Source organism: Galendromus occidentalis, unplaced genomic scaffold (assembly GCF_000255335.2).
Source record: "Galendromus occidentalis unplaced genomic scaffold, Mocc_1.1 scf7180000077451, whole genome shotgun sequence".
Lineage (NCBI taxonomy): Eukaryota > Metazoa > Arthropoda > Arachnida > Mesostigmata > Phytoseiidae > Galendromus > Galendromus occidentalis.
In genome coordinates this window covers 556789-580617 of record NW_003805439.1, presented here as the reverse complement: position 1 = coordinate 580617, position 23829 = coordinate 556789, and the positions used below count along the sequence as shown (strand labels likewise).

At 51.9% G+C, this 23829-nt stretch overlaps 3 protein-coding genes across 3 annotated transcripts; 2 read left to right on the top strand and 1 right to left on the bottom strand.

Annotated features, from left to right (window-relative positions):
* Positions 1–374: 374 nt before the first annotated feature.
* LOC108864314 (leucine-rich PPR motif-containing protein, mitochondrial-like) lies at positions 375–4034 on the top strand. The gene is made up of 4 exons (XM_018639695.1): positions 375–454; positions 658–836; positions 1024–1181; positions 1368–4034. The coding sequence occupies exons 1-4, from the start codon at positions 375–377 to the stop codon at positions 4032–4034; spliced, it is 3084 nt and encodes a 1027-aa protein (XP_018495211.1).
* A 151-nt stretch (positions 4035–4185) lies between these two features.
* Positions 4186–4821, top strand: LOC100898843 (uncharacterized). Its single transcript, XM_018639694.1, has one exon. The coding sequence runs from the start codon at positions 4186–4188 to the stop codon at positions 4819–4821; it is 636 nt and encodes a 211-aa protein (XP_018495210.1).
* Positions 4822–12197: 7376 nt separating this feature from the next.
* Positions 12198–13526, bottom strand: LOC100898698 (zinc finger protein hunchback). The gene is made up of 2 exons (XM_029111596.1): positions 13339–13526; positions 12198–13266 (listed from the first exon to the last, which is right to left on the bottom strand). Exons 1-2 carry the CDS (start codon positions 13524–13526, stop codon positions 12198–12200), a joined length of 1257 nt encoding a protein of 418 aa, XP_028967429.1.
* Positions 13527–23829: the final 10303 nt, after the last annotated feature.

Genomic DNA, 23829 nt, shown 5'->3' with positions numbered 1-23829 from the left:
GAGTGATTCATTGGCATCGGGAACAGATGTCTCCGGAGACCTCGGAAATTGAAGCGTTCCCGTTCTCTCCGCGAGTGGGTCCGAGGAGAGAAGGATATCTGCTTGAGAGCCCCTTTTTCCTCGAACCGCGAGCTCCGAGTGAGGCTTCTCCTCCCAGCGAAGAGAGGGAATGAGCGGCGCGGCACCACAGCGCGCGAGGGGGAGAGTGTGGTGTGTCCCTCTGCGCGTGGAAAACGCCGACGATAGGCGTCTGCTAACCAAATGTTTACTGGGTCGCCGAGGATTTCGCACGTGAATTCGATCTCTTCTTGAAACTTCAACCGGAGCGACCTAGGAATACCGTCGGAATGTCCCTATTATCGCGGCTCCTCTACATGGGGAATCGGCCGGCGATCCATCGCATGCGGATCGCCATTCCTAACAGCTCAGCTCCCCTTTCGCAAGCGTCTCTGAGGTGAGTCGTCGTGGTGCGCGAATGGACGATGTCGATCATTCCATTATTTACGCTCAGAATTCTCTGAGTCCGGCAATCACCGAGAGCCCCATCTCGGAGCCCTCGCTGTGAGTTTTGCCTACGAGTGCCGCCCAGGAAGCCGGCGTCCGTTCCCGTGAGCTATTTTAGCAGGAGGGAAGATCTGAGCGACCGGCGCATTGCAGGTTCCAGTCGCAATATGGAGACAACGATAGGAAAACGTTCGAAGATATGCGATGGGCCAGTAATGAGCCTAAGGCGGGTATGCAGAAGGCTCTGCGAGAACTAAATGAACAAGTTCAACGTCGAGGCAGAATCTATGAGAGGACGCTCGAAGACGCTCTCACACATGCCGAGAAACAGGGTGAGAGGAGTTTCGACGCGAGTAGGAGTCGGTGTGTGTCCTTCTAGGTTCCCCAAGCCTTGCCGGAGCCTTCAGCCGAATGGATCCAAGCTCCGTATGGCCAGGGAACCCATCCGACCAGTATACCGTCTGACCTCTGACTATGCGCAGCTTTTCATCGGCCGCTCATTCCCGTCGATTTCCACAGGATCGCTCCGAGGAGTTGAGATGCAACTTCTGTTGCGGGCCACAGGAAGTTTCCTCCGAGAAATGCCACCCGCGCAACGCGTACATCTAGCGGAGCGAATCTGGAATCTCACGCCCAAGGATCAATTGGATATCTCCCACTACAACACACTGCTATACGTACGATGAATTCCGTGTCATTCCATACTCCGGGAATTCGTTCCCTTTTTCCAAGACGACCTTCAAATCTTGATGAGTTTTTTCTGCTCTCCTAATTCTAACTGTTTCGATCGAGTGCATCGACCCGACAGGGGACTTGAGCTCCGCGCCCCGAAAGCCTCTGACTTTCGTGCGTTGTCGTTTCAGGTTAAGCTGGAGAACGGCGAAGATTTCGATCCGTCGGACTTTCTGAAGGAACTCGCCGAGGCCGGAGTAGCGGCGAATCGGATCACGTACCAAAGACTCGTTCAGCGGTACTGCGAGATGGGAGACGTCCCGAATGCCACGAAGATCATCGACTTCATGAAGTCACGCAACTTGCCTCTGAACGAGAAAGTTTTCCATTCCTTGATCGTCGGTTACGTGAAGTCCGGTAGCGTCGACAGCGCTCGCAACATCCTGAGCATTATGACATCCGCAGGAGTGAAACCGAGCGCCGAGACACACACCGTCCTAGCCAAAGCACTTATAGAATCTGGTGACTCGGCGAGCGGTCTGGAAGCCGTATCCAGCCAAAAGCTGTCGGACGAACAAATTTTGCGACTCGTTAAATCTCTCGCCCTGCGTAACGACTTCGACTCGTGCGACAAATTACTGAAGCGGATAAGTGACCCGAGGTTCAACTTCACAAGCTACAACAACGTGTGTGTAGAGCTGATCGTTGCCGGAAACCTCGACGCGGCCATATATGTTTACAGAAAGAAAACTATAGCCGACGGGAAATTCAACGCTGCGAACTTCCTGACAGTTACGGCTGCCAAGAACGGTTACAGCTGTTCCGAAGTGACGAGGGTATTCGAGGAATTGAGGGAACAGACCGAGACCTCGGCTTTCATCGAAGCGGCGCGTTTCGGCATCTACGGTGAGGACACGGCTCGCGCCGAGGATTTCCTCGCCAAATTGAAGGAGCTCGGCTTCCCAATGCGGTCCCACTACTTTTATCCGGCCCTGTGCCGGGCGGAAGATGAAGCCGCAGTATACGAAACCTTGTCGCGCATGGTATCGGCCGGGGTTAGCCTCGACTTCGACACCCTGGTCGATTTCGTGGCTCCCAGATTGGATTTCAGCGACGTTAACGGCGTTCTCGAGAAATTGGAGAAAGCGGGCGTTCCAGCCAAGCTAGCTACGACCTGCGTAGCTTTTAATTTGCTGAAGGGGAATCGTTTCGAAGAAGCAGAAGAGCTTCTGCAGGCGAGACCATCCATCCAAGATGGGGTGAGGTTGACGGCGGTTCTGGCATCGAGGGTCACTGAAGAGAATATTCCTATCTCCATCAAGATTCTTGAGAAGTTGGTGAATATCTGCGCCGATGAGCGGCCTCAGCCAGACCTTGTGGGTACCTTCATCTCTAACGCGAGCGACGAGGCGGCGATCGAAGCCCTCTCGCACACTCAACTACCAATAAGCTCGAGGAGGTTCCGCTCCCTGATAGCTAGGGGCGTCAACGTCGAGTGTCTGCGTGGCAACGTCGTCGACATGCCCGACTATGATTACCATATATTGAGCGACACTCACGACGAAGATCTGGAAGCTCTTGCCCTCAGAGCCGACAGAGGCGACAGAGTTTCAGCGAGCATTCTGCGGCGGCTGTTGACGGTTTATTGCAGGGAGCGTAATTTGGAGAAGGTCGACGAGGTATTGCCGAAGTTGGAACGTTACGGACTGACAGGAGCCAACTATTCTCACCTCGTAGCCCTCCACTGCCACCTGATGGATCCAGAACGCGCACTGCACTACTTGTCGGAGGCGAACAGTAAGGAAATCGAAGTGAATCCAAGACGGGTTCTCCAGATCGCGAGCGTGCTCGTAGAACAGTCGAGGGTTGCCGAGGCAGAAGCGTTGCTCGACGAATACTCTCGGAGCTTGTCAGTGGTTTCCGACGAGCACCTCATGTGGAAAGAAATCGGTCAGCTGATGAAGGCCTTGACCAAAAAACAGGGGGCAGAAGAGACCTTGAATTTCTTCGATAAATATTTCTCCCGGTCCGCGGTCACCGAAGTGTTCGGATATGTTATCAGAGGCTTCGCGGAGGAGGATCTCTCGAAAGCGTTCGAGCTCATCAAGGAGACCGCGTACAGGTACCGCAGTGCGCCGTGCAGGAAACTGGTCTGCATGCGTCTCATTCAGGAGAACAAGACCGAAGAGCTGGAAGCCCTCATGAGCGTCATCACCAGCATATTCGGACAAACGGACTGCTCCGTGGACATGGTCCTCTGCTATCTGGAGTGCGACAAGATCGACGAAGCCAAAGCAACGCTGCTCCGGTGTCGCGGTGAGCGTGCCAAAGCGAGTTTGATGAGAGCGTGCAACACGTACCTTAACGACAACAAGAAAGATTGCTTGGACAGGTTGTTCGGTCTGATGGACGAGCTCAACGTGGAGAGGGACGTTGCCGCTCTGTATCGCATCAAACAGCTGAACAGGACCAACGATGTAAAAGCCGCCATGGACATCTGGACTGAATCGCAGGAAGAGAACATCGTCCTGCTCCCGATGGCGCTCCAGATCCTAGCGAACATGCTCGAGAGGAATGGTCAAGAAGTACCCTTCGTCGTCCCATCTAATGAGGGAGGTCTCGGAGGCTTGAGTCCTGAAAATACGGTTTTCCAGCGGATCTTGAGCGGGTCTCTGGATAAGGCCTTCAGTATGCGGAATGAACTCAAGGCTCAGGAAAAGACTCTGAGCTTCAGAGACTCTATGGCTCTCATCACCGCGCTCACGGACGCCGGGAGGCTCGCGGAGGCGTTCGAAGTTGCGAGAGACTTGAAGACTCTGTCGACACAGCAGTTCCGTCAACTAATCGTAAGTTTGTAGGAAAACGCCTGGATCATGATAGTCGGCATCTTATTCTTCATGGTTAGGTACTCATTTCAATGCCCGCGATACTCGCGGTCGGCGATCTCACAATACGATATCCACGTTCTAGGCACTTCGCAGACTCCTGCGCGCGGCGGCGTCAAAAGGAATGGTCGAGGAGATCGAGTCTTTCTTCGAATTTTCCGGCAGGACGATCGGTGCCGGTGCCCTTCAAGACGCGTACTACAACGTGGGCAAATTCGGAGAATACCTGGATAAAGTTGAGAGCTCGAAGCCGGGTTACAATCATCTCCATCTATCGTTGGAAACCTTCACAGATCCTAACTTCCGTGATCGTTTGACGAGCGAGGCGCATCGTCTTGCGAAGTCGGTGCAGGATAACTTCCTATTAGCACAGCTTTGGTATCTGTACATCGCAACAAACGACTCGGAGAAAGCACTTGATCTCGAGCGACAGTATCCATCTTTGATGGAGTACCTGGAACGCAATCGGATCGCGCCAAAAATCAAGCGCGCCTTCAACAGGGAGATTCTTGACCAGGTCTTACGATTCACCGATAATGTAGAAATTCGTAGGAAGGCGCTCGTCTGCACAGTTTTCGAACTCTTTGAGAGAAAAGATCTCAAAGCCGCCCAGGAATGTCTGGACCTCGCGAGAAAAATCGGTATCGACACATCAAGGATACCCCCGCGGATATTGAGTGAGTTGAACGTCGCACCCCCCGCGTCTGATGACGACGTGACAGAAAGTCGGCGACAAGAATCCGAGGCGCGATCGGCGTAGTCAATGGATCCAGTGAGGAATCAGTTTTCATTTTCCCCCTCCGTATATCGATTCACCGTCATTTAATCCACGATCGCGAACATAGTTGTCTACAAAGGATGGGTACGGATGATCAGCAACGACTGCTACAATAAAGCATGCTCGTGACGAATTTCGTCGGAGTCCTAAATCATGATGAACCCACGTCACTTGCGGGTATAGATCAGATATCTCCGATGCGTCCTCAGTTTTGAAGCTCATGCATAAGTACACGGGGCCCTATCAATCCAGGCCAATGTGGAGGAGTTTAATAAGGAGAGTGGGAGCGCTCTCGGGGATTGGCGACTCGAATCGCTCGCCTTTCGTGTGGGCATGGAAAGTTTCACAAGCCGAGTATCGGGGAGACTTTGCACCTTTTCGGATATCTTGTTCCAGGCAAACTCGGTTCCTCTGTCGTAGGGGACTCTCGATCTCGGACATCTAGCTAGGACTCTGGTTGGTTGATCACCATGTATAAACCACTATATAGATCACCACCATCTATATATACAAATATAAGTCTCCTTCGTATAGACAGGATGTGTGAAGGCAGCAAGAACGATCCTCCCTGGATAGACCCTGTCATGATTGATGGCGACCGCCTTTCGGTTTCGTGTACCACCAGAGCACCCGTCGTCGCGGTCATAGTGGATTGTAGCTTTACGCAAGTTGAGGGCGATACTCCTCCAGACAATACTCCTGTCCAAGATCCTCGGCTCGGAGATTCCGTTTCCCCCGAATCGAGGGCATTCCCGTCGGTGCAGCGGCATAATTCGTCGCGGATGATCTGTGCAAGGACCGATCAAAAGCGAGTCGAGACTCGGACTTATCAGAACTCCGCGCTCTCTACATTCAAAATTCCATTCATGATGTCCGGCAGCAAGTTGTTGTTTTTTCTGGCGAATGAGTCGCTTTCGGAGGATACATCGACGATCCGGCTTCTCACTAATGCGGAATGATCTCCATCATTCGATCGGTGTCTTCGTCGACCGACGGATCATGCTCACCGTTTGAGGGAATCGCTCCGCACAGCACCTCTCTACGAACGGGCTCTGCGGTCGCCTTGATGAGTGTGTTAAGAGGAACGTTTATAATTCGCCCTACGAGCTCGTCCGCATCCGTGAGATCGCATCGCAGCAGAGAAAGACGTCGTTTCGAGAGCTTGGTGCTGACCAGTACCATGACTGTATCAAACATAGAGTACAGTGTCGAAAAGTGCGGATCGGCAGATCGACTGCATTGTCGAGCAGATTAAGTTGAGTGTTGCGAAGCTGAGAAGTGGAAATTTCAAATAAATAACTCGGCTCTGACAAGTCTGGCAAATCCAGCATGGCAGCAAACTCCGGTTGAACCATACGAGTTGACAGCGAGTACGTTTGTTCGTCGACGGAATTCCAGAACTTGAATCTCTCCAGGCATCGGAGGTTCTCCGCGATCGATGTGCGCTTCCAATATGGTACCGCTGCTCAATCGAATTCTTTTTCCGCCTCCATAGGAGACGGGGCGCGTGTCGGAGTCGAACCAGTGTGTCGTTTGATTGTTGTTCCGTAAACTGACATGCTTGTCTGGTCATAGAGATCCGCTCCGCTGTTGGTATATTCGCTGCTGAGAATGAGGCGATATATCGCTGGGTCAGACCCTTGAGTGAGCGAATGGACGAGCGGAACAACGAACGAACGAACGAACGGACAAACGGGTTGGACCAGTCTACTGCTGCTGCTGCGAGGACGGTCGCGAGGACGACCAGAGCAATAAAACAGTCATCCCGACCCCGGGAGGTTCCTGTGATTTTCTACCGGAGCCAACACATTGTGATTCTGAATGTCCATATACTCGTATGTATAAGGGCGCCTCCGGCAAGTCTCGGGGTTGCCACTCTCATTTGCGATTTTCCCTTGAAATGTTCATCGGAATAATTTTTCTCCCCAGGTCGACGCTGGCGTTTGTCAAGCGGGCTTCCTTAAGGATGCGGAATGATTCAGATCGATCGAAGCAACGGATAGTCCCCTCCAGACTCTTCAGGTCGACATGACTCAAGGAAGTTTTGGAAATTCTTGTTCGATCTACGCAGATGAGGCTGGGTAATTCTCTCGGGACGACATAGAGAATCGAATAAGATGCAAAACTCATTCGACGGAGGGATATTTTAGCGAGGAGAGACCCGAACCACTCGACCGTCAGTGAATTAAGACATGGTGCACGCAGTGCCCGGGTTGGAGTAGGTGTGAGCGAGGACAACAAGTCTTAATCGCCGACGGCTGTTGGACCTCTATGCCAGTTCCATCTGCTTGGACGAGGTGTCGAGTGGGTGTTGTTTTTTGTGTGAGTTGATTCTAGTTGAGCCTTCGACGTGTTATCCGACACTCAGGTCAAACGAATGGCTTAAACCCTTCCCCGATCCTCATCGGGATCAGAGCCTCCCCCTCCCCCTTGCATTCGAGTCCACCACATTGTCTCGAGTACAAGCTGCATCGAGGCGGTCGTCTCGAGGGTATAGATTGGGAAGTGTTGCCGATGATTCGCATTTTTTCCCTACGACAATAGCCGCTATATGCTGCGTGATCCTACGGTCCTACGCTATCTGACCATGGTTTGGGAGTTCGAGTGATGACATGATGGCGCGTTCTTCCTGGCGCCCAATTGGGATCGGGAGACGACAGGGACAGGCACGAAAGTGGATGATGATAATTTCGATATTCCGAGAGAAATCACAGCGACGTTCCTTCCCGAACGCCACGCATCAACTCCTGACGGACCGCTTCAGCGAATTCAAGAATCGAGTCGGGAAGCAAAAGAAGGTTTGGGCTGACGTCTGCGATTCCGACAGCTTCGGCGAAAGGTGTTGCCGCTGTTACCAGCCACCGTCTATCGGTTATTTGTTACTATGAGAGTAAACATCGACTCTCGCTCGGAAGCTATGAATCTCGATCGAATCACCGCGAAGTTTCCAACAAGACCTAAAGTTCCTGGGCCCAACCCGCAAGCGAGAATCTCCGAATACTGTTCCGAGTGAGTTTTTCAATTTCGCGTTAAGGGCTTCGAGAGAGGAGAGCGAACAAGACTTTCGGATAGTACCGGAAACTCACAAACTTCACTTACAGGAGTCATGATCATGAGACTGTGGGAATCCGGACTACCCATTCGCGGCATGGATCCTACCCCTCTCTCCCCCTCTGATCCATCTTTCGGATAGACATAACATTCGACCGGGAGAGAATCGCGTGCGGCTCATGTCTAGAAGCGTAACACCCTACAGAAAGTAGTATATTCACTGAGGCGGCGCGTGCCAACGCGCTCGCATACATGCGACCGTAGACTCGACCGACCGACCAGCCAGACAAACAGAAGGGTAGCAGAGAGGGTCGAATCCGAGAAGAAGCCTTTCGCTGTTTTCCAGACGCACCGAAAGAGCCCCCCGCTCGCGATCGGAACGATGAGCGTCCGTCTGTCCTGCTCGTTCTGTCTGCTCTTCTAGCCCAGGACAGATCAGAGGTTGTTCCGAAAGACACTCCGGTCAAGCCCATAAAGAGCGAGCAATCCGGATGGAGCAGCCGATTTTGATGTCGATTGTACGTAAAGTATTTGATTACTCGGATCTGTTCAATGTCGAAACTCTGTTGCCCACTAAACAAGCCTAGCTGCCCCGCTCCGTGATTTTGGATCGATTTAAGCATTCCGTACGTGCATGTCCCGAGAAAGCGCTTGGCTCCATGTGTTTTCAGATCGAACTCTGGATAAAGCATCGTTGCGCGACATGCATGTACGAGCAAGCGAGAACAGAAATGTCCTGACTGGAAGGAGACCGTCTCACTCAGATTGAGGTCGAATAACTGTATTGTAGCGACGAGTTCCGGTGAAATCATCTGCTAAAGAACAGAAGACGTTAAGCAGGCCGGAGCAAGAAGCTTCGGTCACAAGCTGTCGACCAGCTGGACGAGTACTCAACCCTATTCGTCTGACCGAAGAGCGCCGATCTGAGCACCAGAAGACGACGAGCGACCGGCCGATTGACCGGGAGTGTTACAATGGCTTGAATGGTTCGAGCGAAAGTGCAAGAATGGAACTGTATGATCGCCCTCTGTTGTAGGCAGGCAGCCAGTCGTTCGGCCGGTCAGTTGTCGCCGTTGTCGTCATCCACCTCCACGAATCCGGTTCTAGCCGATCGTGAGAGTGTTTTGTCGATTATCGGTTTTTTCTCTATTGTTATACCACGGAGAAAAAAAATCCTACTTTCTCCGAGGAATCTCCGCTCGTCAACGGACGCGAGTTCTAGCAAAGAGCTCTCGAGAGATGGAGGGGTTCGATCGGAGAGCTCTCGACGACAACACGCGAGCTTGTCGCCGATAGAATATCAGGTATATTCATGCGTCGCGACGTCTCCTCATGCGGTTTTGATATTACGCGAGGGAACTCATTATCCTCGGGCTGGTTCCGGAACTCCCCGGAAAGCATAATCCCGGATGAAGCGCGGCTCCGGATCTAAAGAGCGCGAGTTCAACATAATTTAGAGTCCACGCGTTCTTGTGAATTGGGGTTTCGAGAGCGGTTAGGCTCCTGCTCTATTCTCGGAGTGGGCGTGGTTAAAAAATGTTCGATGAAGAGATGTCCATCGGCTCCATCGATGGGATTCACTCGTTTTTTTTTACAATCTTCAAATGAACAAATCACAAAGAGGGGCTTTAATGTCGGTTTGAGGTTTAGGCTAGTGTACCGGGCTGCGGTTGTCCGCGAATACAGGACTCAGAGTGGGCTGAGGAATCCGAGCTTTGCAGAAAGTCTTCAAGGAACCCGCTGGGTTCCTACGGGATAACTGCGGTTTTTCGTCTTCAATCAGCCTTCGTCACCGGGGTCAGTCAGCTCTCGGCCAGCCAAGATCGCCACTGGTCAGTTCGGGGAATCATTTTAAAAAACGACGGGTCTTTTCGAGTATACTGACTTGCTCTCGTCGGTTCTCCATTCCCATCGATGCGTCGACGCTATTGTACCGGAGAATCAATGGACGAGAGGCCAGTCCGAAAAGCCTCTGAAGTCACAGGGAGAAGAATGCCAACCATTTGAGGAGACAGCGAGCCTTTTTTGTGCACGTGCTCGTTAGTCCAGCTGAGTGAGGTCGCTCGTCGACAAGATCCGACCGACTGAGAGATGGTACTTTCCAGTCGGCGAGACTGACCATCTCACGATTCTAACCCGATCGCGGTGGACGTTCCGTTTGGTTAGGCCGATGATTTGACGCATGAGAATCTCGGTGACCGAATCGATAGTGACCGTTCGTTTTGGGCGAACGAAGTGCACGTGGGTGGGAGACCTCTGAGTGCCGTTGGAGTGCCCGAGCGGACCTCGTTGATTGATGAAAGCCTTCGGAGAAATCGACGAATCTACGGACCAGCAGAATAAACGACAACGCGATGGGGACAGATTCTGCCGTACTGCAAGCAGTTCTGATTAATTGTTTGAATCTGATGATGAACACTTCCCCAAAAACCTCTCAGTCAGAGAGAATGGGTTTCTTCAAAAAAAAAGATTCATTTGCGGTTTCGCGTCCGAATCCGCCTTTCATAACTCATGCCGCAAACCTGAAACAGAGGAGATAAACAATTTTCGCTCAATTCTTCAGCATCGGCGCTCGGGCTGTTGCCACCGAGTCTGCGTCGAGGACCGTGGAAATTCCTGCCTGAAGATCGTTGAGCGCTCGGCCGATTGAGACTCGATGGCGGAGCCCTTCAGGCGTCATCGCTGTCCCGCTGTAGCAAACAGAAAAATTCGGTCGCCGCACGCGAAAACGAGCATGGAATTAACTACTTTCGACTAAACGCGGAGCTTTTCATTCGGGAGCCTCCTTTTCCCTATATTTAGAGGCTAGACGATCGCCGAAAAGAGGCACATGAATGAGGAGCAAGCGGACCGACCGGCGCGCGTCTATTCTGGAGAATGGATGGATGGCTGGCATTTTTTGGGCTCAAAGAGTTCGTTCGGGCTCTTTCGGCTCGCGAACGAGCGCGAGGAGGGGCCCCGCTGTAAAAAGCACAGCAGCACATCAGAAAACTCTGTTTCGAATAGAACAGTGCTCGAAGCCACGGAGGCCTAGACACGAGCTCGAGATCCGCCTTGTTCTGGATAAATTATGAAAAACACTGCAGAGAATGATTTTCCCCGGGACCTTCGAGCGGTCTGACGACCTGAGACTCAATGTTAGAGAATTAAAATCTCCATTCGAGGGAAAACCTGAGTTTTCAGTAGATTCAATAATTCTACGGTATTTTTAAATTTTATTTTTCTTACACTCCACTCGGGCGAAACGAGCGCCAATCTTCCATATACACGTGTACCGTCAGAAGTCATCATCAACATAAAAGCAACGCTCGCCTCCAGTCTGTGAGGTAGGGGAGGAGCTAGCTGCTAATTACAATTACACATCCACTATCGTCTCTATTATCTCCTCGTACACAACGTCATATGCTGTGGTCTACCTAATTTCTACTCAATAAATTAGCGGTGGGAACTTCCCTCCCCGCATGCCTATCAGGGGGAAGCGGCGAAAACATTCCAAGGAAGCCTTAGCTCTTAACATCGACGGCAGCGGGTGAGGCTGCGAAATTCCCGTAGAAACTTTTGATTACGCGCTCAGATGCTTTGATTCAACGCGCCTGGCTCATGTGTTACAATACTTGGTCCCACTCCCTCGAAGGACAGGGAGCAGCGGTTTTTGATCATGAGACTCACAAGAAGGCCGCGGCTTGCACCAAGAGGAAATCTCTCGCATCGGCTTAAGGAGATCATTTCGGAGATCTTTTTTACAGTATTTGCTCCATCCTGGAACAACGTGACTTAGGCGGACGCATAGCCGAGTGGTCGGGTCGGCGCGCGCATTTTTTCAGCTCTACTCCGATCTGACCGACGTTGAATTCAGCGGCAGTCGCTGGTTCGAGTCCTGTGCGATTCCCCGATGCCGAATCTCTAAGAGATGAGAGACCCCGATTCCCCACGGAATGGGAAGCCACTGTCTCCCAAAATCGAGGAACGAATTTTCAGCCAGAGAACTCAAACCTAAGGTTCCCTCGAAAGCGCCGATCCTCTGGTGATGAATATGAGCCCTTCTCAAAATGGCACCGCGGAATAAATTACAAACGGATCGATGGTTTTCGGGTGTCATCATGATTGGCCGTGCACAGTTAGTGTCGACGGAAGAATCACGTAACGGTGAATACTGGCTCTCCGGAGGACCCCAGCGCTGAATACGTGCGGCAACCTAATTCGACGGGATCTTCCTCCGATAACAGCCCCGAAAGCAGCCGTGCTCCTCGAACTCTCACGGCAGGTCACAATGTTTGACTAGTTTTAGATTCCATCGAATTTCTTCTTCACGTGTGAGGATTTCGATTCAGGTGAAGAAAAAAGTTCAATCGATCGGTCGTCTGTTCTCCGCAAGCCTTACACTTGAAGGGATCGTCGATTCCGTGGTAATTCATGTGCTCCAGGAACATCTCCTGGTCTCTGAAGTCCATTTGACAGAAATCGCAGCGGAAAGATTCTACCTTTACGGCTCGGCCTTTCCGCCTTGCAGAACTTAACTCCACGGGCGTCGTTTGCGCCGGGGTACCGCTGGTGGACGCGGGTGAGTGCGGCGAACTCCGACTGAGGTCGAGCGGAGCTTCGACGCCCCAATCCTCGGGTTCTTCTTTAATGGTCATGTCTTCCACCCGTTCGCGGATGTTTATCTCGTCTCCGTCAACGCTGACTCTGTCCTGTCCTTCACGACCCCTCTCTGCCGCCTGTTCGAGTAGGGCGCGTTGAATTTCCACCGGAATCGCCCACTGGAACATCGGCAAAGCGTTCAGAGACAAGCCATTGAGCCAAGCCGGTCTGGCGATCGCGAATGGAGTTTCAGCGGCCGCTGCAGGCAATAGCTCAGGCGAAGCCAACTGTACGGGACTTATTTGTTGTTGCGTCGACGCCGTTGGGTTTTTCTTGGGCCGAGGGCCGCGACGTGTTCCGTATACGTCGATTATAGGATACGGGTTCGGGGTCCCGTCGGGATTGAGAACCGTGGCAGGCTGGTGGTTGTATTTGCGAAGATGCAGCTTCAGACTGTGGCAGTACTTCGTGGCGTAATTGCAGTCGTTGCAACGGTACTGGTAGACGTTCGAGTGCGATTTCAGATGGGAATTCAGCATCGACTTGTTCACGCAGCTATAGTTGCACTTGTGACACTTGAATGGCTTCGAGCCGAAATGGTTGCGGAGATGGTACTCCAGATGGTGCTTGTATTCCGTGACGAAGGGGCACTGTGGACACTCGAGACCCTTGCCCTCTCGAATGTGCTTCTTGGCGTGCTCCCAGAACTCCACCCTCGTTTCGGACACGAATCCGCAATGCTTGCATCTGCACACTCGAGGCTTATCACGACCGCTTTTGTTTGAGTGTTGGGAGCTGTTCTGAGGGCTGAGCTGGAAGTTGCTTTGCGAATTCTGCTGGGAGCTGTCGTCGCTCTCGGAGAACTGCTCACCGTTCGTCGAGTCGACAGCGTCGTCCGGCGGGTCGTGTAGGTCTTTCACGTGTCGTTTCAATCGGCCCTCCGTTTTCGAGACGTAATCGCAGAAGGGACACCGATGGTCGAAATGTGTCTTCAGATGCGCTTCGTAATCGACACTGTTGTTGTACTCGACGTTACAGAGATTGCATTTGTACATGCGGGCGACGGCTCCGTCTTCGTGGCCGAGCAGATGAGCGAGCGAGTACATGGAGTTCGGTAATCCGACAGGATTCCACATTGTGGCGATCGATGTGCTCGATTCGGACATTTTCGATTCGTTCCCTAGAAAAGAGCAATGCAACCAAAGGTCAGTAAAATCCACAGGAACACCGAGTCGATTCTGTACCTAAATCGGCTTCTGCACGGCGAGCACACTCCAAACGGTGTCCTCATTAGTCGATCTAATTCGCGTTTCTTGAGCAGAATAGAGATCTTCCGAGAAAAGAGATCGTCAGCGCATCGGGATGAGACGGCGGTCAATGAGTTGCTGTCACGATGATCGAATTCGACTCGGACGCTCTAATGCCCGGATCCAAAAACTCCGGGCACGGCATATTGGAAAAGCGGAAGGACCCTTGAAAAGATCTCCGGTCAACGTCGGTTCGAACGTTCGCTACCCGTAAGAATGTCCGAGGACCGAGTCCGGATAGATGTTCGTGCCAATCTCAAGAGCAAAGACGAAATAATCTGGAGTCGCGCAATTCTCTTCGACACTTGTTCGGATGGGGTGCACATTCGTTTATCCATCATTCACGATCGTATAAAAAACTGCTTGGACACTTTCACTGAGCACTGTCCTCGATCGGTCTGCGACACTCGTCGTCGATACTTGACATCTATGAAAGCCGATAGGAGCGACGATGTGTACAGCAGAAGCACGCAGCATAAAAATCCTGGATTGTTTTGTCATTGCGAGCTTCATCGATCATACCGAGCACGATGACACACCACGGCTCCCTTGTTGTGAGCGAAGGCCGGTCCGGCAACTTGATGCGAACTTGTCTCCTGCCTGCAGGAGGTAACGAAAGCACAAAACGAAGGACGATTCTATATGTAGGAGCCGCGAAGATCGAGAAGGGTTGGCTCTGGCGGTCTCAACCCTTGAGAGAGGGTTAAGTCGGAGCGCCCTGATTGGCTCTCACCGAGCAATTCGTGCACAGCGGTCTCCAAGCAGTACACTCAGTTTTGACGAGGGAAATGCCGAGAGTGTGTACAGAAAATTTTCAAGCAAAAAGTCTCAGAAGGGCCCTATCCGGGTGGAACGTCCAGGAGGCTTCGCGATTCGCGAGCTTCTATTGTATTCGCTCATAAGTTACTGCAGCTCCCGATGCAGCAACTTCTGATATCATTCAGATGCCTGCTCGGGAATCTGCCTCCCCCGCAACTTCCCTCGGACGGGGGAGGCGCAGGGACTGCTCATCTTCAATATCGGGGGTCTATCTTTTTTTTAGAAAACTGAATATACGTCGAGACAGGACGATCTCTTCTCGGCGATATTGTACACCGGGGTGAATTTTCCGCCGATTTCTCCCGGTGTCTCTCGAGTGTCTCGTTCTCGTGCTGCGAGCTTGAAACACACGATCGAGAGATGCACGCGCCACAGGCTCTCCTGCAGCAACTTTTAGGCTCTTTGCTCGAACCATATTGTCTTGAAAGGGTTTTTCGTAAGTCTGGCTGGCTGGCGGTCGTAGAGATCGGACGACCTTCTGGTCAGTCAGTCAGTCAGTCACCTAGCTAGCCAGTTTGCTCGTTCGAACCCCCGCAGGGTGAAAGTGTGGACATCTGGAGACACCAGACGGGCTTATACAACACAAAACTCTTTCACTCACAGCATCTAGTAAGATCGCGCGACCAGGGTTAGAGAGCTAACGGGTTTGACTCGTGCAGAGGCTCTTCAGTCTCGTCTTTTCGAGTAGAACATTTCGAGGCCACGGCACCAGCTGCAGATGACCGAATAACATGCGGCAGATGCAATGTGGGACCGAACGAAAGCGAAACTTGCTCTGCTTCGGTCACGGACCGACATGCGGCAAAAAAAGATTACCGACAAGTTCCCGGGCGCACCGAATGATCTCAGGAGGTTTCCGTGAACTTGAAAACGCTGCGCGCTATTCTCGAAGTTCCTAACGAGCTGAACCCCCGGCTCTCTCGGAAGCCCCGATCTAAAGAATCGAAATCGGAGCTCTCTCCCGAGAGATTCAAAGAGTACCGCTTGGCTTTCAAGCAGAGAATCATCGGCATGACAGGTAGCGAGCAATGTGACCACTCAAACAAGGCTAGGCTGGAATGGGGCGCGCCCCGATCGGATCGCCCCACCGGATCTTCTGCCGTTGCCTTGCCGCTGCTGGATCGTGCTGTTCCGAATGATCTTGATTTCACCCAGTGACCTCTCCGGCGGGATTCACCGATTCAACCTGAGCGGATCCGCTCGGAAGCAGACATCCGGCCAGAGTTACAAACCGGTTGACCGGATACAACTCCATCGCCGATGTTTTGTTGTCGTTAACTGTCTCGCGAGAACGTCGAGGAATTCTTCACCTGTGCACAGCGTACTATGAGCTCTACCGCTCTTTCTCTTCGACGGAAGCTCACAACAAAGCGATTTCTCATGAATCGGGTGGAGTCTGTACGCGTCCCCCTTGAGAGATTTAACTCCGAGGATGGAAAATTGGAACTTGACTAAAAAATTGCCTCCCCTGCGGCGGTTCGTTCTTCGAGGCTCTCTAGCCGCGGTCAACTGTCACGTTGAATCATGAGACGTAACTGAGAGTGACAGGATGGGACAGTCTGCGCCGAACCGACATCGCTATGTGTCGATCCCAAGAGAATACATACACAAATTTTACTACGTCCATCACTGAGGAATTCCGCAGCTCGCCGCCAAGCCGAAGCCGCGCTCGTCTGGTGGCCTGTAGAGGATTTCCCCCCCTCGAAGCATAGAGATTGATTTCAACTTACCGCAAACAGCGAAAACCTTGATTAGTTGATGGCAGCACTGACTGGATTCTCGACAGGATTCGGTACAGGGTAACCGCCCGCGAGACAGGCAGACAGAATGGTAAGTGTATTACTCCGAGCGCGGTTGGCAGGAATCTACGAAACCGACATCCACGAAGGTGCTCAGGCTGTGGGCTCCGAAGCCGGCCCGAGGGACCGGAGCGAGATTTGTTCGCTATCGCGCGGGACCTCCTACGAGGCGGCGCTTAACACTCTGCCAATAGGAAAAGGTCTCGTTGAGACCTTTTTCCTTGGCACGAGCGCCTGCTACACTGGCAGCTTTAGGTTTTTCTTGCTTTCTTCCACACGACATCGAGATCCTCAACAAGGAGAGCGCGGCTTTAGTCTTCGGGAGATTTTCTTGTCTGTCCTTGTCAGGGAGTTCTTCCTTTGTGCACCATCCATCTTACCATGAATGAACGGATTAGTGTTGTTGTAATCGAATTGCGGAATAGCTCGATCGTCGTCAGGAGTTTTGTTTTGAGGCTTTTGCTTCGGGGGATGATTCCATCGACGTCAACTCAGTCGCCTCCCGCGCAAAAGGAGACTCTACAGGCCAACATTTGAATGATTATCGCGGCTCGAGAAAGAGTTCGCTTTCTTTTCCCAGGACAAGTTTCAGAATGATCGACATAGAGTCTGCAGGACAAATGCGAACAATGGCTCAGATTGGAACAAAAGCAATTGTCGATCTGCTTGTTTTCAGCGTGCTTTATCTATGATACGTACAAGGATCTTTCTGGTGGCGACCGCATTGGATTGGTTCTTTTCCGGACAGCTGTTGGAATTCTCATGGTCACGCGAAGAAATTTCAAAAACTGAGAGCTCATGATGGAAATTGATCGTCAGAGTGTTGGGGACACAAGTTAAGACCTACGGAACCAAGGAGTCGGTGCCGTAGGCCACAAATAGCCCCAAGTGAAGAGACAGCGAGAGAGATGAGCTCGCTCGGAACAAGTCGACTTTCGCCGCAACTTTCCGAAACAGAACCATTCGGACTACCTGTCGTCGCGTGTCCAACCGTCGAGACTGCTATGGCTCTGCTTGCGGTATTCTTGAGTCATCTGAACACATGGAAAATCAATGGTAGAGTCAATAATGAATATGCGACTGGAGAAGTTTCCAGCGGCGATTCCTCTATTCTGTCCAAAAATCCTGTCCCAAAAAGTAGCTGTTCAACTCTCATATTTCTCGCACGTTGGGATTCCTGCTCCGCGCTTCCGAATCCTATCCTAGACTCCGTGCAACTTGTGGCTCGGGTTTCGCCTCGCTGCTGCACTCACTCTTTGCTCGATAGCCGCAAAGTCCAATACCTGAAAAATTACAATCATATCATATTATCCATAGCTACATATACTAGTACGCATTCATTCCCTTGATTTCATAGACCACATAGTCCATGCTGGTTATCTTTGCGGAATCTGGAGGCGGCCACGATTCCGCTCTCATTTCTCGCCGAGGCAATTCACATGACGTGAGTCTCTCGAACTTCTGGAAAAACTTGTATGAAATCTCTCGGATAGTTGTTTCATCCGGTCGCACTCTGTCCTCGGGTATCCTCTGAAGCCGTATACCTCTGCATGTATTTCCGGACGATTGTCTCATTCATGTCGATCTTCACTTTATTCAATATGTTACAGATTCCCCAGGAGTTAGATCGCGGCTTTCGTCAAGCGGTTCCTTTCGGAGCCGAGCGTTGCGGGAAGACGCATTACGCTCTGGAATCAGTACTACGCTATGAGTGCTCTGACTTGTCGAACGAATGAGAGCAGCGTTAGGTGGGATTCTCCGTGGAATCTTCTCTGCGGAGAGTACCTCTGATGGAATTTCCCTTGGGCCGACAAGCGGACATGAGTGCCCACACGGAGCTGAACCCTAATCGACTCGCTTGACCCTAACAGTCCGCTGAGCATTCGAGCCAAAAGGTTTTCCCGACTCGTTTATTTTGAAGTACCCATGCATCGATCAGGATCAAGTTGAAGCTCAGAGAAAATGCAACCGAAACGTTTCGCGTTGGCCCGAAATACTTGCTAATCCAGCCCGGTCAAAGGTATTCGTCTATCAAAGCGAGCCATCTCCCCGCACCCCGAACGCGGCATAGCTCGGACAATACGAGAAGTCTCGCAATTAGTGCCTAGAATACCTCCCGAAAACTCATCTCATATTGTCGAACGCCGAGTCATCATGGGAATCTGCGCGATGCTGAGTGCTCGCTATCCGGAGCCTCACCCTCCTCCCGTCCGGCGTGCTTGTTGTCTCTGACGTCGAGCTGACGAAGCCTCAGATCCAGGCTCAGCGAGAGACGATTCCCTATCGAGCAGAAACCGTCATCGCCTCATCGGAGAGTCCAACTCTTGGGGAGAAAAGTGTGATCGAAAATTGTATCCAAACCTAATCGAAGCGAATTGCCGGGAAGCCGTGCTTTCCGAAAGGAAGACGATACTCTGAAGCTGACCTTGGGTTCCGGGGAGAAAGTGTCGGGCAGAGAAAACTTCAAATGGTAATTATCAAAATAGCCATCAAGTAAGTTTCTTTCCCTCAGAGCCATCCATCTTCGGTGTCCGACTCGCGGTCAGGTGTTCTCCGAAATCTCTACAGTAGACCTGTCTGCGTCGTCGTCGACCCGCGGGCTTGGAAGCGCGGTCAGTCAGCGCGTTCGCCTGCCGGTGCCACTACTACGAGAAGCGGTAGGCGGCGGTGGTGGTGGCGGCGGCGGCAGCAGCGTATGACTACCGACAGAACGAGTCGGCGAACCCTAGGTTGTGCGGTCATTTCCTGAGGAAGAAAGAGCCACTGCCGGACGTCGTAACATTGGACTACTCCAACATCTTGCTACACAGTGGAGACCGTATCGGTCATAGAGATCATTTTTTGATCGTGTTGAGACATTCCTCCGAGCGACAGTCGCTGCTTGTCGTGGTCGTCATTCCCGTCGGTCGGTCGGTCGGTCGATCGTCGTCGCCGTCGTCAAAGTCATTGTTGTTGTCCTCCTCCTTGGCGTGGTCATGCCCGCCGCCCGTCGCATAGTTCCGAGCCGACATCGAAATATCGTGTTAGCAACTGGCATGTTGGAATTCGGCGACATGCCGAGCTGCCTGAAGCTTACTTTTGACCGGAACGGCGCGCTCTAGAACTTTGACCAGAATAGAAGCATCTCAGCGTCGCTCGGAAGGATCCTTCATTTCGAAACCAAAGTTTCCAATGGTTTCCCGAACCCTGTTAGTCCGTTGGTAATTAAGTGCTCTTCGACAGATGGACGTGAAGGAGTCGAACCGCTTCGGGGAAGAACAAGAAACCGATATATGGATGGATGGATGGTTGGACGGACCGTCGCTCGGTCGGACAGAGGGACGGACTATCGGTATGAGTGGCCGGCTATTCTACCCAAGTTGACGCGGTGGCGCGGAAGGCGTTATCTCTTCGACTCCTGTGCACTCTAACGGAATAACTCGTTAAGTTATTGAGCGTCTCATATGTGTTTGTCACTCACTTTTTCTCTCTCGATCTCTCTACGAAAGATGGGCCAAACTCATCAAGCAGCGAGCTATTCTTATGGATAAAGCCTTTCGCCACTATCTTGTGCCTTCCGTCCCATTATTGCTCCTGCATCGAGGAAGACAACCCCGGCCCGCTGAAGGACAAAAGATTATTGCCTGATTGTATTCCCGTCTCATATATTCATTCAGATGTTGCCGGCCCGAGGGAACGCAAGAAAGACCGAAATTCGTTGGGGAAATCATTCTCTCACAAAAAAAAATCCGTCATCCATGCGTGCTCTACCCTGAAGTCTAGCGCCGTGTTTGATCTCGGTCGAGCTTTTAAGTCTCGAGTCCTGCAGACGGTGTCCGAGCCCTGGGCACTGCATCGACGGAACATGTACAAAGCTATTCATCAAAAACGCTTGTCACGGGACCACACAGAGTCCTAAGTGGCTGACGCGGCCCAAAACAAAGGTGGCGGTTGCGGATGCCGTGTGTATCAATGAGCAAACGGACAGATGGAAATTGATGGAATTCTCCGGGTAGCCGTCTTCTTTCTCCTATAGAAAGTTCTCTCCCCCAGTTGTTAGTGAGTTTTTGCCGAAGCGTCCTCTGGAGGTGTCATTGACTTCTCTGGGGTATTCACAATCACGAGAAAAATTCGAGATATCAGACCGAAAAAAATACTCATATCCTTCGCCACCCTCGATGCGAAAAACAGACAGCGATGATGATAGCCCCATAGGAAGCGAGTATCGATTGAAAACCAACTCTTTTTGTCTCAAGACATCCTCATCACTACCCGAGCCGACTTCAGTGTTATACTGTCATAGTTGACCCGCGCGGCTGTGTGGCACCTGAAAGAAAAGTAACGGGGTCAGGCTCCCCGATGGTCCCTCTCCTCCACGCGGGGAACGCATTAGATTTTATTTTGCTCCGAAGCCTTTGCTTTCTTTCTTGTTTGCTTGCTTGCATCGCGATCTGGTCACAAACATGAGGAGGATGTCGATGACCGTTAGTTTGGGATGATTCACCCACAGTCTATTCTATTGTTTAAAAGCGGCCCAACCCCTCTGGAGACGAAGTTGCAGGCTCTCGATGTTTCAGCCGCTTGTGTTTGTGACTCTGAGCGAGAGCCTCGATTCACCATCCATCGCAGAATTTGGAGGAAAATCCGCCGCCGTTGCTACCGCTCGCGCCGAACTACTTTCTCTCGAGAGAGCCCGACTAAACAGCGACCGTCGGTCGGTCGGTCGGTAAGTCAGTCGGTTTCTCGATCGATCGATTGGTCCCTCACTCGGCTTTCAATGGATGGATGGAAGCTCCGACGAGTCAATGAATGAAGGAATAAATGGAGAATGAAACAAATTTGCTTCTCAACGGGTTGCGACGTTTCTCCCTCCCCTCGAGGTAGATGTGGATTGGGGGTGGACGAGGAAGCGACTCGGTGTCTGTCCCCCTCTCCGGCCCCGTTTTCACTCGAGACCTGGCGAGAATTAGGTAGGTAGACACGAAGCTCCGATAAGGGAGCGTTAGACTGGAAGAGAAGTCGATTCTGATTTATCGACGTCATTTGCTAGCGGTCCTTTGACCGCGGCATGAACTTCACTACAGGACAGAGCCAAGCGGTCCATTCGTGGCTGCTGGAGCCGCTCGGATTAGACGAAACTCTGACTGAACGAGATCGTTCGGCGACGCGTTTGAACCCTTTGCTATTGCTCACGAAGGATGAAGAGACTCCGAGTTCCGGGCCCGGATTCCCGGGGAACTCGGGAAAGTTGAAGTCCAGGTAGTGGGAAGAATAATCCGGCACGAAGCCTTCGATATTCCAGGGATTCTCCCTCTCTTTTCTGATTCCCATAGTTTAATATTGAAGGGAATGATGAGCGCGGTGTTTCCCATTAGCCAATTCAGGATCGTGACTCGAGAAGAATTGGAACTATCAACTGAATCGATGCAGACTGAGTGAAAAAAAAACACCGATAGTTTGTCTCATCTTTTCGGGGAATTTTATGGTGAGTTGTATCGGTAAACGCAAACGGGCTGGTCCGGCAGCCCCGCTCTTGATCATTGGCTGACCAGTGGTCATGTGAGCCGCGTGCGATCTGTGTGAAGTTCGTATTGAAATTTATGTGTCTGACTAGCCGCGTGGCTCGTTCGTTGGCTGACCGCCCGCCTGCCCGCTCGACCGCTCGCTCGTCGAAGCTTGCGAGCGAGTGAGCGTCGCTGACCGGTTGAATCTGGGGGTAAATCAGGGAATATCGAAGCAAGGGTTACTTTTGACTTTAGTGTAAGCTGCATGGGAATGAATCTCGCTCGTTTGGCGTCTCTGAGGATCCGACGCAGAAGGCTGGCTGCTTATTAACTCAACAGACCAAGATGATGCTGCTCCTCCGGTCGACTCCTGTGGGAGACACCCGTTTTCCGAAGCTCTAAGAGGTGATAATGCGATTTACGAGAGTATCGTAGCTCGTGAGTGGACGAATCCGTCGAGTACTTCTCGAGTATCTCCGACAGAGTACACGCTCCGATTGCGGGTCAAGTCGAGTCGAGAGCACCATTCCTGACGGGGCGCCAGTGTCACAGTCTCGGACAAGGAAGACAGCCAGGAGATTTGAGATTCCGCTCAAAATTCACGATCGATCACAGAATTAGGCAAAATTTGATTTTTTCGAAGGCCTGGTCTCACGAGGGCATACAATTTCCCGGGTCCGGAACCGGAATGATCACGGTTCCCGGGAAGAACGAGAGGGATGTCCGTAGAACCTCGGGAGACTGAAGTCGACGGAATCCACCGATGCCCGATCCAAGGCGAACGCAGAAAAGTGCTCAATCTGTATGATAATCGACGACGTTGGGAGACCTCGTAGAGTGTGTCAGTGTTTGCGCCGAATGAATGAGTGACATCATCGTATGGTCAGCGGACGACAAGCGAGCTTGCTTCATCCTCGAGGTATTGAAGCCTTTCGACAGCTCCGAGAACGAAACTCATGTGCTGTTAGGGTAAGCATATGGCGGAGTTTATTGCCATGAGAGACAAGCGCTCCGCGACGAATCCCATGCCGAGTCTGTCCATGACAGGTGCATGATGAAGGCGCCGATGGCGTTGCGATTGCCTTCTCGTCCTTTCGCAAGCAGCTCCGAAACGCTGTGACTTTCTGATGACTTACCACACAGTATTCATGGTCCGCTCGACTTTGGTCGCAGACTGTTTTCGTATTCCCCAAGAAACGAAAATTCAGCGAAGTCTCGGCGCGTCCCGTGAATTTCATCCAGCAGGCTAGAGGAAATTCTCAATTCTAGAAGAGTTTTCCGAGCACAAGGGCAGACCTCCGGTGTATCCGTTCCGGCGAGTGCTACTTGTATCTCAGCATTCGACCTCGAGCGTTGCATCACCCCACTTTTCGCAAGGTGGACTCCATCCAGCCAAGCAAATGAGGTCATGCGAGTCGTTCCCGGGGTTGGGCTCATAGGGTTGTTGGATGCGAGCGACGTCTGGGGTGCGTTAGCGAAGGTGGCAACCCTTACAGCGACCGGATGTCTGCCAAGAGGCCTTGATTGAGGCATTGTACCCTAGGCACGCGAGGATGGCGGACATAGACAAAAAAACATCGACGCAGGATCGATAAGTCGCAACGTTCAATACCGAAAATCAAAATTAGTGATCCGTAAGCAGTGGCCACTTATGGGATGAGATTCGATGATTATGGGGACGGTCGCGTTTTCGAGGGAGCCGACTTCGGAGTGAGAAGCAAGCTCAAAGGATCGATAAGCAGATCAAAGAAATCGCGTCGCAAACCGGCCAATCGTCAGGCTCTATCCATTCGTACAGCCATTAGACTCGATATGGACATATAGTCCATGGCTCGCCTCCGGAGCGGCGAAATCGATCCTCGGACAATGACATTCCTAACGGTTTTGCGATCGGTCTCATCGAGTGAATGGGATGTGACGAGGAGGTGTCTTTATCATGGAGCGTACTAT

Excerpts from the sequence above, each read along its gene's own strand:
- LOC108864314 (XM_018639695.1), top strand. The coding sequence starts at position 375 with ATGGGGAATCGGCCGGCGATCCATCGCATGCGGATCGCCATTCCTAAC. Across the intron at positions 455-657 it reads CTTTCGCAAGCGTCTCTGAG|GTTCCAGTCGCAATATGGAG; the intron begins GTGAGTCGTCGT and ends GGCGCATTGCAG. Across the intron at positions 837-1,023 it reads CACACATGCCGAGAAACAGG|GATCGCTCCGAGGAGTTGAG; the intron begins GTGAGAGGAGTT and ends CGATTTCCACAG.
- LOC100898843 (XM_018639694.1), top strand. The coding sequence starts at position 4,186 with ATGGTCGAGGAGATCGAGTCTTTCTTCGAATTTTCCGGCAGGACGATC.
- LOC100898698 (XM_029111596.1), bottom strand. The coding sequence starts at position 13,526 with ATGTACAAATGCAATCTCTGTAACGTCGAGTACAACAACAGTGTCGAT. Across the intron at positions 13,267-13,338 it reads GTCGACTCGACGAACGGTGA|CTCCCAACACTCAAACAAAA; the intron begins GCAGTTCTCCGA and ends CCCTCAGAACAG.